At 40.4% G+C, this 15,021-nt stretch overlaps 1 protein-coding gene across 14 annotated transcripts in view; it reads left to right on the plus strand.

Annotated features, from left to right (window-relative positions):
- Positions 1 to 11,862, plus strand: part of st3gal3b (ST3 beta-galactoside alpha-2,3-sialyltransferase 3b) — a 64,812-nt gene extending 52,950 nt beyond the window's left edge. For 13 of the 14 annotated variants that reach the window (XM_008433395.3, XM_008433396.2, XM_008433397.2 and 10 more), the window contains 2 exons: positions 2,518 to 2,664; positions 6,957 to 11,862. In XM_008433395.3, the coding sequence (XP_008431617.1) occupies positions 2,518 to 2,664; positions 6,957 to 7,046 (237 nt within the window). In that variant the 3' untranslated portion in view covers positions 7,047 to 11,862. Of the gene's footprint in view, positions 1 to 2,517; positions 2,665 to 6,956 lie in introns of those variants that run through there. The other variant, XM_008433403.3, reaches the window with a different exon arrangement.
- Positions 11,863 to 15,021: the final 3,159 nt, after the last annotated feature.

Consider the following 15,021-nt stretch of genomic DNA (forward strand, 5'->3'; position numbering starts at 1 on the left):
ATACAGGCTGATACCAATATTAGTGCCATCCTTAAGGAAGTGATTTTTAGCCTACATTTTCATACACAAAAATAAATTTAGCTTAGTGGATAAAAAATATGAAGAAATTTGATTTGTCAAATAAGTTGATCTTTAGTTAGTTATGATTATTTAAAAACGTTTTTATTTATTCTGCAGTTCTTCGATATTTTCAATTTATGTCCAGTTTTTGTTGTTTTGTTTTTTTTCCCAGAAGATGTTGGACAAGTATTAGTTTTATTTTTTTTAATAATGTCTTACATTTGAGTAACACTTTCAGCTACCGTATTTTCCGGACTATAAAGCACACCTCTCTATAAGCCACACCCACAAAGTTTAAAAAAGAAAATAAAAATTGAAACGTACATAAGCCGCACCAGACTATAAGCTGCTGGTATCTCCGCTGCTCAAGGACGCAGCAGAGAGGGCTGCATCCTTAATAAATCAGCCCTGCGTCTCCAAACCCGAACCATGGATTTGTTTACGCCGAGCTTACGTGCAGCAGCTATCGATCTGTCCTGCCAGATCGATTGCCTTCAACTTAAAAGTGGCATCATATGAACGTTTTCATGTTGTTTCCATGGTCAGGGGGTATGAGTTTGAAAACATTTTTCCGTCGTGCCTGCTGCTAGCATGTGCTTGTTCTAAATGAAAATCAGCACTTTGATTTCCAATTTTGACTTCCAATGATTCACTTCCTGCTATAGAGGCCTCTTGTGCTTGAAGAAAAATCCACAGAAAAGCCGCACCGGGCTGTAAGCTGCATAGTTCAAAGCATGGGGAAAAAAGTAGCGGCTTATAGTCGGAAAAATACGGTACTTTGAAGAAAGGTTGTATAAGAAGTTTCTGGGAAAAATGTCATATTAAATGCACTGTTCTCTATAGCAGAACAAACTCAGTGAAGAATAGTTTAAATAATTGTGGGTTCAGAGTTGACCGAAATAATTTTAATGATATTTCTTTTCCTAATAGAATTGTAGCATATGTTCCATTTGCAGATGCTTGTGTGTGCTCTGCAGGGGGATATTGTTAAAGAATTAGAGGCAGCATGAGGAGTGTATCACCCTAACACTGCCCTGTGGGGATACCACAACACCCCTACATGAACTTCACCCTGCAACATGTGTTAAACATGTGGCTTTATGCTTTTGTGTGTGTACGTGTGTGTATGCGTGTGCGTGTGTGTGTGGGGGGGGGAGGAGGAGATAATGAGTTTGTGTTTGCACGTTTGTGTGTTTGCTTTGCTGTGTTGTACACTTTAGGCTGCAGACTTATGTGATCTGGCACATTTTGTTTTCCCCAGTAACACTTCCCAATTTCTCCTCTAAACCCTGTATTAAGTGTTTATGGACATGGAAATTAATGAGGAGATCTATTTGTTCTGCATGTGTTTGATGTTGAGTGTGTGTGTATGTGTGTTTAAAATAATCGCGATTAGAACACGCAGTAGGAGGTTAGCCAGCTGTTGGTCCAGCTCCACCAACCCTGAGGGCTGCAAATCAGGGTAATGATTTAAATAGGACCTCCTTGCACTCTCTCTGCTCCACCTGCATGTTTTAGTCCAAGGCCGATGTTTTTTTTTTTTTGTTTTGTTTTTTTTTTCCCCCCCGTCCTTCATCCAATGTCCATTCCCTCAATCATGCACACAAAACATGTGTAGAGCCAGGATCTCTGGCAGCCCAGGGCGGTTAGGAAGCACACTTCAACCTTGTACATCACTGTGTTGGTGGGGGGTGGAGGTGAGGGAGGGAGAGTGGGAGTGTGGGGGCTCCAGGGGTCACACCTTTAAGGTAATAGTTAATCACCAAGTGCTCAAATTCAGTTAGCAGCAATGGAGCAGAACAAATCCAGGAGTGCACAGCAGACACAGAAGCATATCTGGCTGCTTGATTAAGGCAGAAATCATTGTCATAATAATTTTTAGTCTGAATGAAAGCAGAAAGTTTTTATTAATCTTTCACTTTGCTATGAGTGGAACTAAACCTGCCACAGCCTGACTGCAATTTCCTTTCAGCAAAGCAACGAAGGCATACCGCTCCAAAACACTGGGACTTTCTGGGCTCAATGTGCAAGTCTGAACTAAAGTTGTAATTTTGAGAAACAACCCAAAAAGAAAAAATAAAGCTTTATCTCAGTTATCTAGATGTCATAATTAGAATTGAACATAAGAAGTCATAATTGCTCTGTCTTACAACCAGATGTGGTTATGTGGTGGCTAGTCCGCCTGTTTGCTTGCAGGATTTATGACTGATTTGCATGAAAATATTCCTCAGGGGGCAGAGTGGAGCGGGGTGTGTGTGATTAACTTTTTTTTTACTTTTCCAGCCTTGGTGAAGGCATGCAGTTTGCATGTTATTGTGCGTGTGTGTGTGTTTGCGTGTGCGTGTGTGTGTGCGCGTGTGTGCGTGTGTGTGTGTGTGTGTGTGTGTGTGTGTGTGCGCGTGCATGTGTGTCTTTCTCTATGCCTGTGCTGTAACCACTTCTCTGTTTTTACTGCAGAACATTCCAACTTTGGGAACAGTTGCTATAACCATGGCGCTGCATAACTGTGACGAGGTGGCGGTGGCTGGCTTTGGCTACGACATGACCTCTCCTCAAGCACCTCTGCACTACTATGAGAGCGTCAAGATGTCTGCCATTAAAGAGGTGAGTTACAACTTCTCTACCATTTTTATTCTGAACATGACAGAATTCTTTGATTTAAATCATGGAAAAATGGGAAGGCATATTACTTCTCAACAGAGTCTGCAACCTTTCCAATCCAAAGAGCCATCTTATCCCTCAGTCCAGCTAGATAAAACCTGTTTAGACCAACTAATGTTATAAGAGCTTTTGGAAAAAGACAACATAAATTTGTCATCTCTAAAGAACCACCATGTTATTTCTATTTTTAGGTTTTAAAATGAAGAAAAGTATAAAACATTTGCAAGAAAAAGCATTGTTTTTAAAATTACAATTTTTAATCTAATGACAAGTTAAATGGATGTAACTAATATTACTGGCACATTTAGTCATTCTATTGTGAAAATGTAAAACAATAATTCTATGAAGAAACTAGAAGCTGATAAGACCTGCATTTATGTTTAACAACTATAGCATAAAACAGTCTTGTTGATTTTTTTACCATCTTTAGCAAAGCAATTGAAGTTGTAACTTTTATTAAAAATGTTTTTAGCTTGTTTTGTTAAAACTGTCTATGTTGGGACAGAAGGACAGTATAACAGGAGATAGATCAATAGATCATCTGTTAAAAAAATCAATCAGTTAAGCAATGTGCAAGCTTTTGTATTTAAATAATGCATTCAAAAAATGTAAACCAATAGCCACGCACACATTCTATAAAAAAAATAAATAAAAAGATAAAATTCACAACATAATAAATGAGCAGATAGACCAGGAATGGACTCCTGTGGCAAAGCACCTTAAGAGTCCTTATATAGACAACGTTCTTACCAGTCTGAATGATGAATTGAACTTGCTGCTCTGTTTGATATCTAGGTTTAGTTGGAATATATTTTTGGACTGATTTTTTTAAAATTATTATTTTAAGTGAGATGACATATTGTAAATTGTGCTATATTAATAAACTGAATTGAATTTGAAAGAATCTGTGAGATACAGGATATTTCAGCTTAGCTTGTCCATGTGTTGTGGTATTGGTCTAAATTTATGGTGATCTTGAGGGCAAAAAGCTATTAAGGTTAAGATTAACTAGTTAATGTTTCATAAACTCGATGCTTTTCTTTTAGATCATTTCTGTTCAATTTAAGTTGAAGGTTGATCTAAGTTTGTTCATAATATAATATGGAAATGATGAAATTCACTGGAAATCATGAACTAGTCCTGTAGTGCTGATGGGGAAACTTTTAGCCTTTTTTTTTCCCAGTGCTTACAAATAATTCAGAAATTGTTTAACCAGTTTCCCAGTTTTGTTTTGTCTTTACAAATTCACAAATGTTTCACAGATGTTCGTGTTAGAAGAAACTTGTATGCGACCAATCAATTTTTTTTAAATATCAGTGATCAGACAGAAAATTGCAATGGGTGCTGCCCTCACCACTGTGCATGTGACATGCATTCCATTCATCTGAATTCTTTTGTTCAGGCCATAAGTTTGGAACTTTGAAGCTTCATATCCACCATACTGGAGCTGTCCAGGTTTGGTGCTGGTGATCAGAGGAGAAATCCTAAAAAAGCAGTTATCAGATATTTTTTATTTTTCTCACTGATGTCTTTATTTCTTTGTATTACTACCTTTTAGACATTCAGACAAAGCTAACAGGTTAATAAAATGAGTTAATAAATTCCACAATGGCAAATCTGATATCAGTTTTCTAATGAAATGAAAAAGAGCAACAGATGGAATGATTTCCCGGGGATCTTTCATCAGCCTTTATAACATTGTGTGTCGTTTGATCACTCTGAACACAATCAGTCAGTGTTTCTCTGCATGTTTACACTGGGATGCAGGGGAATCGGAGATGTCACCCATGTGCTGATGAGTGTAAACCATGAGCTCAGTATGATGATAACCTTTGTCTAAACTCCCCGTGAACCTTTGGCATTTATTATCGTCGTCTTCATCAACACTGTCATCATCTGCCACAGGAGGCTAAATAATGGGAGCGCCTTTGTTTGGAAGCTGAAAAGCCAAACTTGCAGCCACTCAGTGGGGTTATTATCTGCTCCTAAGGAACCACGCAGCTGTGAAACCATCTGCGTAGAATGGAGCTGTTTGTCACAGAGGGCGATATCCTGACCCAAATATCGGGATCCCACTTACTTCATCAAACGCCGATATGAAAATGTTTGATACTTCAGCTTTGACTCTGCGGTACAACATGGACGCCATGTGGAGTACGTGACGCTACGTTTGATCCACAAGCTTCTGGAATCAGTTCATAGTTGATACAAAGTCACTTTCCAGTTCATCCAGCTGTTTCAAAACAAATGATGTGTATCAGTGTAAAAGGCGATTAGATCAGTGTTCTGTCATCAAGCTACACCACCCTTCACTGTTCCTTCATTCCTCTTTGCTTTCTAAGCATTTAGCCTCAAAGCAATGCCCTTTTACCTTATTACAATGTCATAATTCTTTTTTTTTTTTTAAAGATTATACCCAAATAAATAATTCTAGAATAAAAGCTAAAGCATCTCATCACTGCACTGCATAAATGAAATAACATTTACTTCGTTTCTCTCTAAGCCTGATCCTTGATGTGATAACAGCATATTTTCTTCAGCATAGAGCAGAGAGCGCAGCAGCTTGTGTTGCCTTTTCAACAAGTTAAATAAACGAGTTCCACCTTTGGATTACTCATAAGTAATTCATGTGGAAGAAAAATTATGTTTATACAGGATTTTTGTAGTGGTGGGACTTTATTAAAATTTCTTAATTAATCACATTTTAATTAAACTAAATATTGACAAAATAAGCAATATTTTCAATTCAACAACCCTTTTTGTTGCTGAACTATTCCACAAAAGGACATATGAGCTCAACAACAAAGATTCTTATTGTTTTTTATCTGTTATTTGGGTCATTTAACCATCAGATTGATGCAAAATGAGACTATACCCATTCAGTTTTCAAGTATTTCAGGAACTCTGGATTATTATTTGGGGAAAATACTACTTTAGAAATGTAGATTGTGGACGCTGACATTAGTGCTGGGGATGTCTGTGCTGCTGCTGCATGTTTAGCAATGAGATGCTATTTTATGCTTGAACAGCGTCACTTACAGACTAACCTCTATTAGCACAACTTGAACACATTAGTCTGGATGAAGTTTGTGTGTCAGATTTATAGACACTAAAAACGAGCTAATAGAAAAGTTCCAGCCCGAATTAAAAAAAAAATAATGATAATCAACCCAAAATTCAGTGACGCATCACTCACTCAGTGTCCCATGACCAAACAAATCCCACATGACCAAACCCTCCCTATGAACACAAACGCCAAGAACATGGAAATAAATATCAGTTGGTAATGTCAGGCTTACTAATCAGTATAGTATGGATATGTTAAAAAACGACTAACATCTATGTGTTCATGTTCACGATGTTCATGCCAATAAGTTGTGCTTCAGTTGTCCATAGTGTCCAACTAGTGGTTGGTTTTTGTGCCTCAGAAGAAACCATAAAACATATTTTTGACTGATGAAAAAATAAAGACATAGAAGTTCGGAAATTATGCTGTGTAATAATGTGAAAACGTACCGAGACCTTGTTGAGAAAAATCTGCTGCCACCTACCAGAAACATGATGATGAAACGAGCGTGGACATTTCAACAAGACGGTGATCCCAAACACAGAGCCAAGGAAACTCTTCAGAGAAAGAAAATACAGTTGCCAGGATGATGAAGGATGGCTCAGTAAATCACCTGACTTGAATCCAATTGAAAATCTATGGGAAGAACTAAAAATGAGAGTTTGTAGAAGAGGCCTACAGAACCTTCGAGATTTAAAGACTGTGTGGAGTAATGGGCTAAAATTACACCTGAGATATGCATGCTGAGCGTTTCTACATGCAGGAGGCGTAACCAACAAAAGCTTATGTACAAAGTATTAAATAAGTATCAGTAGGTTTGTTCAGCAATTTTCCCGTCTATTATTTTACACATAACGTAATTTTTGAAGTTATTTGTTTTGGTTTCTTTCTATGCATGGATTACAGGGGTTGTTACCAACATCTGATGAACATTTCATGTCAATAGCACCTTTAAAAAATTTTTACTAAGGCAAATTGCAATGTGTTGGATACTTATTTTACCTGTTGTACATAGAAATCCCCACATCGTGAATAAATGGGAATAATGAAATGCTAAGCTAACCCAGAGAATTGTAGTCTAAGGCATGTTCAGAACTTGGTCACCTTCCTTCTGGACTTGTGATGCTGAATCCACCTAAATCTCTTTCCTGACTTTTTCCCCTTGCAGTCTTGGACACACAACATAGCCAAGGAGAAGGAGTTCCTCCGCAAGCTGGTAAAGGCCAACGTTATCACAGATCTCACCAAAGGTATCTGAGTTTACACCCAACTCCAGCCGCCTTCCGCCATTTCTGCCGGAACAACGAACTGAAAGCTGGATTGACTCAAGAAGCAGAGAACTGATCCCCCTACCCCCTTAAGCCAGGCCTGCTCACTGCCGGGGGTAGAAGAGGGTAACTATCAAAGAAGTTTCTAAGAGTTTTGTTGAAAGATGCACTCATGTGCCTTCAGAACCAAAGACCCCTGCTTATCAAAGCAGGGGCAGAACAGGCTGCAGGAGGATTGGATCTGCCTGGCACCTGTTGAAGTATTGCTGTGCTGGGCCCATCACTATAAAGTATCACACACCTGAAATGGAATGGTAACAGTGAGAGGACAGCTGAAGGAATGAAGCGAAACTGAACAACGTGTGGGGAATGGGTCGAGTATTAGCAGTGCCAAATGTACCTCGCAAAGGGGAGAAGACTCCCCCTCTCCTGTTTTGTCTGAATGTATTCTCTCTGTAAATATCAAAGATTTGTACTGTGCTTTTTACCAAGCTGCAGTAGCTCCGTGATCACATCCGCCTCCTTCCATTCATTCACTCATCATCTATTCATCCTTTTCTGTGTTCAAGTGCAAGTCCTTCCAAGCCCACTGGCATCACAACACCTGCTGCGTAAAGCGGCAAAATCATAACGGAAGGCATAGTGAGAGGTACGGACTAGGGGTTGCACAGCTTCATGTTTGTTAAAGCTGATGTCGGTATGATAAAACTTAATTCGACATCGACTGATCACTGACGTCATAGAAACACAAGAGAATCTGCTTCACATTAGCTTACAGGCTTTACTAGCCTGTAAGCTAATAAAACTTACTGGCAGTCTTGGGCACACAGCATATTCAAGGAGAAGGACTGATGTCTGCAGGAATATTTGTCAATGTTCACAGCAGATATTGACAAAAGTCCACTTAGACAGAAGTTTATTATGATGAATTAAAGTAACAAAAAAAACAGAACATCATCTCGAACTTCTTCGGCGGCAGCAGAGCAGAGCTGCTGTCGGTCACTGTGGCAGCAGCTCTGCTGGTACTGATGAGCAGGATGATAATCTTGAATAGTTGCAGAAAGGATGTTGCAACCTGCACAGACGTCCATGTTCAGATATAAGCTAAGTTTATTATAAACAAATCACGGATTCTAATGAATTTACAGTTTAAATCATTGCGCCCACCTGCTGCTCCTCCACCCCAATGCGCAGCAGGATCCTCCAGTTACTCAGGGCAGCAGCTCTCTGACTTTGCAGGATGAACCAGCACATAGACAACAGCAGGGATAGACTGTCAGGTCCTCAGAATGCAGCTTGAACTACGTCTCCAGGTGTTCTAACAGTATTTTTTATAAGCGTAAAACCATTTATTTTAAAGGTTTTATTGGCTCTAGTGGCCTTTATTTGATAGTGAATTGACAGGAAAGTGGTTTAATGAGAGAAGGGGAAGACATGCGACAAAGGTCATCAGGCTGGGAATCGAACCTGCGATGGCCTCGTCGAGGACTAAGGCAGAGGTTCCCAAACTGTGGGAACCTCTGTCCCCTGCAATGCGCCGTGCCATTGCAGGGGACATGCGGGAAGCCATCTGAATGAAAAAAAAAACAAACAATGCTGTATACGCTCGGTTTTTACCTTAGAATGGGCCAACTCTGTTATTCCTATGTCAATTTGATACAGTAGGGGCTTCCACACTTCCCATATCTGTCTCCTCTGTCACTTTTATCAGCAGTTAAAACTGTTTAATCCGTTGTTAACATGTCTTAACCTGTTTTTCCGAGCCGCCTTTAGACGCAACATGAGCGCTACGATGCTCACGCTGGGTTTACACCTTTGCGGCAGTGAATGAGACCTGCTGCTGCTGTGCAGGTGTGTGTTAGAATCATGACAGCAAACCAGCAAAACGCAAAGAACGTTTCACAGTTTTTCCCCCAAACTAACAGACTGTTGAGTAAAGCTGTTGGATGCAGGTGAAGTTGGCTAAAAGACGACTAGCTAATATCAATACATCACCTTAAGCTTGTTAACAAGTAGCTTGTAGGCTACTGGTGTTGTCTATGTTCAGCTACGATTCATTTTGCCTCCTAAAAAGTTGATTCCCCCCCCCTTATTTGTCTGGAGTCGGGACTGAGTATGACAGGGAGTCTCTAAGAATCCGCCCCCCAACCCCTTTGCTCACACACATCGTTCAACCAGACAGCTATTTGTAAGCCATAGGGGGGGCCCAGAAATAGTTTGGGAACCACTGGGGGGTCCAGGAAAAAAGGTTTGGGAACCACTGGACTAAGGCCTCCATATGTGGGTTGTGCTTAACTCATGCACCACCACAGCACCAGGTAAAAACATTTTTTTTAAGAACAAATTTGGGGCAGATGACATGTGGCAAGGAACCGAAGACGAGAGTTGAACTCAGGACAGCCGCTGTCTGCGGCCTCTGTATACGGGCTGTCTGCTCTAATCACAACACCATGCGACGGCCTTATTCCGGTACCTCTGCGTTAAATTAGTTTGGATTGTATTTTTATACAACTCAAACTATCTGACAAACTCACCTAGTTCCTCATCTTTCTTCTTCTTGGAAGTGTCAGTTTTGTCACGTGATTGCGATTAGTTGACTAGCCACATAAAAGGAACACGGCAGAGTAAGGAATCAACTAGTTGGTGCAACCCCTAGTTTTGACCCTTTGCAGCTATGTCACCTCATCGTGTTGAGACACCATGACGGATATAGGAAGTGAGACACGGGAGCATTGAACAGAGTTATGATTGTTTTCCCAAGTTTTTTTTGCCAGCATAGCAAAAAAAAAACTTGTGCTTTTACTTGTTCTAGTCAGGCTAAGTTTGGATTTCCTTCTTGTCAGTTTGTTATGCTTGTGCTCAGCACTCTGACCATTTTTATAGTGAAACCCACAACGTGAACATGATATTAGGTTACAAACTGTTTTTTTCACAAACTTTACAGGAGTTACCATGTGGGTAGGTTGTTTTGACGTCCGTCATGGCAGAGTGTTACGCTTTCTGAAGAGCGTGTCGTCACATGCAAAGGGTCATTTATTCAAAGACAAAAGTTTGGAAACTGAAGTAAATTCATATCCATGTTTTTCATCTGAATTGAACCAGAAACCTGAACATTTCTCACTCTCAAGGACAAGTCTGTTCTCATTGGAAGACCCTTCCTGTTGCAGCAGATTCATTATTTAAGAGAATTCTCTGTCACTCCTCCAGAGCATTTAGCCTATATATATATATATATATATATATATATATATATATATATATTAATATCTACTTTTAGCCACATATCTGAAAGGTTAGATGCCGTCAACATCCAATACTGAAGAGTTATGACTAAGCACTAAGGTAGATCTTTGTTTAATGAAGAAACTGTAACGATATCTATTATGATTTGATTCATATCTTCATCACTGCATCAGCTGTAAGCGTTCCCAACCAGATCAGTCAGAGCTGCACCCTGCTCACCGATAAGACGCATGTTTCAATTCCCCTACTGCTGCAGGTTTTGTGTTCTGTATTAAACGGTAAAATCTTGGGTTGTAGAAAATAAATATATATCTATTTTTTGTTGTTGTTGGGTTGATTTTGATTATTTATTTTGTTACCAAATCCCTTTTTTGTGGTCACAGGTTGACCTGCTTCCTGCTTCAAGAAAATACGAGCAGCTTTGAATTTAGGGAATCTCGATTCACAACTGTGCTTCCTGAAGCCACTTGGTGTGATCTGTTGGAGACGTAGCGTTCTGATGGAACCCGTGTCCTTTCCAGTGTCCCGCTGCACTAGAGAGAAAAATTGAAGGAATCGGAGGTTGATGGAGCTCCAGTTGACTCAGTACTGATCTGATCTGTGCATTCTGGCAGGTTCTGCTCCACCTCAGTATTTTAAAAGAAACTGTCATGTTGTCGCAATCAAACATTCTTTTTTTTGTTTCTGCTGAACGTCTACACTTTTTGTTTGTTTGTTTGAATGCTTTAATCAGCTTACACGGCATGTCAGGACTGCTTTTATAAAGCAGTCAGTCTGTTTTCAGGTTTCAGCTGGTGTTCGGTACATCGTTTACATCACCTCAGATTGTCTCCTCTCAAACATTAAGCTCTTGCTGCGTCTGTTGTCTGAATATTCTGTTAAGTTTCATGCGGCAGTGTGTACTCTGGCGTTTGGTGGAGGTCCTGGATGGGACTGTGTTTAGAACAAAGGTACATCAACAGATGACCTTTGAACTGTCACAGTGCCATCATCGGGGACCACAGTTAACTCAGTATGTGAGGCTTGAACGGGGCGGAGCGCTTAGCATATCTGCAGCAGGTCTGTTGTTGAACTGGCGGTGTCTTTAGCTCGCATGTTACAAATTGAAGCTCTGCAAACAGGGTTTCTGTTTTGTGCCTTTTTATATATGGAAACAGGAGCAGGAGGAATGAGAACAGGTCAGAGCGCAGTCTCCTCAGACTTCTGGGTATTGGCTCTAATTGGAGTAGGATCAGTCTGACATGTTCCCTAAAACCAGCCAAACGTCCATCACCGTCTGCAAAGCTCTGACCTCTTAAGAGTTAGCTTTTCCTTTTTTATGGATTGAATCTGAATCACCCCTTCATTGTGCCCCAACCGCTCATGGATTGTCTGTAATGAGGTGGAATGTATTTGCTTGATTTTTTTATTTTATTTTTTTTTTCTGATCATTATATTTATAAATCTTTATTTTTCAACATTGCAGCATAAGTGGAAAGTGACAAATCAAGTATTTCTCTTTTTGTACAGTTATACAGTTCTGTATAACAGCTTTAAACAATTCAATAAATAAGTTCAAACACATGTTTGTCTCTTTATGCTTCACAAAATTATTCAGAAATCATGAAGTACTCACATTTTGTCAGAAACCTTTAGGTATTGGAGTGGAATTTTAGGACATTTTTTTCATATTTTGTCTTGTTTCAATCGCAAACATCCATATGTTCTGATGTGATTGGATTTGATAAATCAGCACAGTAGTCCATAGCTGTAAAGTGGAGACCAAAATCTAGAGGGTGATGTTCATTTGTATTCAGTCCCAGCGGGTCAGTACTGTGCAGAAGCATTTTTCGCTGTAATTCCAGCTGTAAGACTTTTGAAATGTATTTCTACTCACTTTGCACGTCTAGAGACTGCATTTGGAAGGAAGAATTGACCACTGCTAAAGTTCAAGCTTCAGTTGAGTCTTCTTCCAGATCGTCAATTTGGATTTAGGTCCGAACTTTTTCTGGACTGTTTTGAAGGGTCATACAATGCATAACAGTTATAGTGCCTAAAAAATATATTTTTTCCAGTCATTTTCTGGCAATAAGTTAGATTTTTTGGTACCTGGAAAACAATCCTTTCAAAACGTTTCCAAAAATAACAAATCAGTGAGTACTGCCCCTCATCTGGCAACTCGAGGGGAGCTCTGCTCACTTCATTATTTGTGCAATGGCTGCTGGAAAAGGCAAAAGTGTTTAGTTGTTGACTTACCATCCAGAAACCACTGCTGCATCCTTGATGCTTGTGTAGTAGTCTGTAGTCCTTCCATTTCGGGTCTGACTCGATGTTAAAGATTTATACACGTCTACCACTGCATCTCTATGGAGCCATTTACATGTGAATAAAGCACCAGTATAAACATTGAGTTGGGGTTGTGGCCAGCAACAGATTATATGCTGGTCACAGCAAATTCAAAATACAAGTAACTGCAAAACAGTTGGAGGCACTCGGTCCTGTTAGTCTGGGGATAGGAGCACGCCTGCGCCATACATCAAAACAAGTTAATTATAATAAAAATCTTCTACAAAAGAACATTCACTTCAATATGTTAAGTAACAATTATCTACATTTTCTGGTGCCCCCAACTAGGAAGTGCATGGCAATTATAACAACCTTTATATTTTTGGAGTAAAATCAAAGTTTGAGGCCATGTCATGGTCATGTCCCTTCAACATGCACAAAAGTCAGAATTTTCATAAATGTATATCTCCAGTGCCTTATGAGCAATCTGATCAATTTTCAAGCCAAAAAAATCAAAGCCTCTAAGATTTCAACCGAATAGAGGCTATGAATGACCAAAATGTTTCAAAATTCCAAGTTCATTCCTGGTGGATGACTGCCTGTTTGTTGTAGACGGTGGGTGTAAGACTTTTTATGTAGGTTTGGGAAGTTCTACAAGTGTATCTAGTTTCATATCTCTATGATAAAGGGTGTTTTGAATGTTGCTGTGGGGCGCTCTTGAGGTATTTCTCTTTAAATACTTAAGTTTTCAGCAGGTTTGATGTGTTTTACAACATTCAGTGAGTTTTCGTTTAGGCCTCCAAAACACCAACTAATTTGTGGAAGGAATAAAAAAAACACTGCAATTACAACAGATCTTCACAACGCACCTAAAAACCTCAGCTGCTTACCTTCCACTTTATACTTGCTCACTACTTTGTGTATGTCTACCACAAAGACAATAATGCCAAAAGCATGCATTAATGCTTGTGGTTATGACACAAAGTGGAAATGTTCAAAGGGTCAAAACTATTGGTTTGTGTAAGGACTTTGAACTTCTCCTGTGTGTTCTGGCTCCTTTCTGCCGTGTGTCATCTATCTGACTGCTTGAGGCCGTCACATCTTTTGCAGAGAGTGTGGCCTGTAGCTGGACAGCCTCATGGATCGGGTATAAACCGTCTGTCAGTCTGTCTCAGAGGTGACAAACTGCAGGAAGCTCCGTGACGACGGAGCGATGGGTCGAGCAGCTCACAGAAATCCAACCTGCACTGCTAGGAGAAATCATTTTGAAGTTCTACACAGACTCGGCTTCCATCTTCAGGTCTTCTTCCACACCCTTCACCCTGTTCCTCACAAACATTCCTCCTCTTTTCCTCATAATCTCTCATTGTGTTGTTGTCGATCTCTGTTTTTCTCAAGGCCAAGTAGCATCTTGTTTTACTGAAAGCCACAAGGAACCCATCTGAGATTGTTTTACTCAATAAACAGAAGGGAACATCCTTCTGCAGCCTTGAAACTTTCACCAGCCTGCTGCATCATTAGGAACCAACCGGACTCTACAGAGAGAGAGGGCTGACCAGCTGCAGACGACTGTTTTTGAAATGAGTGGGCAGGATGCAGAGGACTCCTAAAGCACCTCTGGACCGTCCCATCCTGCCGTTAATGGGGTGCCAGAAATGTTCAGCCCCAACAAAGTCACGCCTCACCGCTTGCCGCAACCACCAGGCTCCGGCTACACTGACCTGACAGATTTCCTGAGCTCCACAGGGTGGGATCGAATGCTCGCTCCCTGCAGCAGCAGAATATTTGCCACCTGGGATCTTTCCCCGAGGCAGCTGGCCAGGCCGGCTGGCTGGAGGCGCTCGGTCCTGTTAGTCTGGTAGACGGGGGTAGAAGCACGCCTGCACCTCCTCAGCCGGTGAGCCTGTTATTCTCTACGACAGGTTTCCCCCTCCTGCCCCACCTCTTCTCAGAAGGGCTGGAACTGAGAGGCCACGACCTCCGGGCCTGAAATTGAAACTGCTCGTAAAAAGAGTTGGGAAGGGAAAAGAAAACACCCACCAAAATAATCCAACAGACCTTATTATTTATCTTTGACTCTGTTTACCTGTTTCTGGATCAGCTGAGATGATCATTTTACCTCCTTTACATGCAGCACACCTACAGGCCCATCTTGTGTCTGCAGCAACTCAACCGAATGAATATTTATTACTTAAAACAATGTTGATGTCTTTGTCTGCCAAAGACAAACCCAAGTTTCAAAGCTGGCAGAATTATTTAATTGACATGTTTTAAAGGGGCATTATTGTGTATTTTCTAGACATTGTTCACATCCTCTAACATGACTGCTACCCTGTGTACAAAACCAGGTTCATAAAAACATGGATGAGAGACTTTGGTGTGGAGGAACTTGGCTGGTCAACACACAATCCTGTCCTCTACTTGAAGGAACACATTTACGGTTAACTGGAGGAAGCT

This window comes from Poecilia reticulata, chromosome 17 (genome assembly GCF_904066995.2).
Source record: "Poecilia reticulata chromosome 17, P_reticulata-male-v2, whole genome shotgun sequence".
NCBI lineage: Eukaryota > Metazoa > Chordata > Actinopteri > Cyprinodontiformes > Poeciliidae > Poecilia > Poecilia reticulata.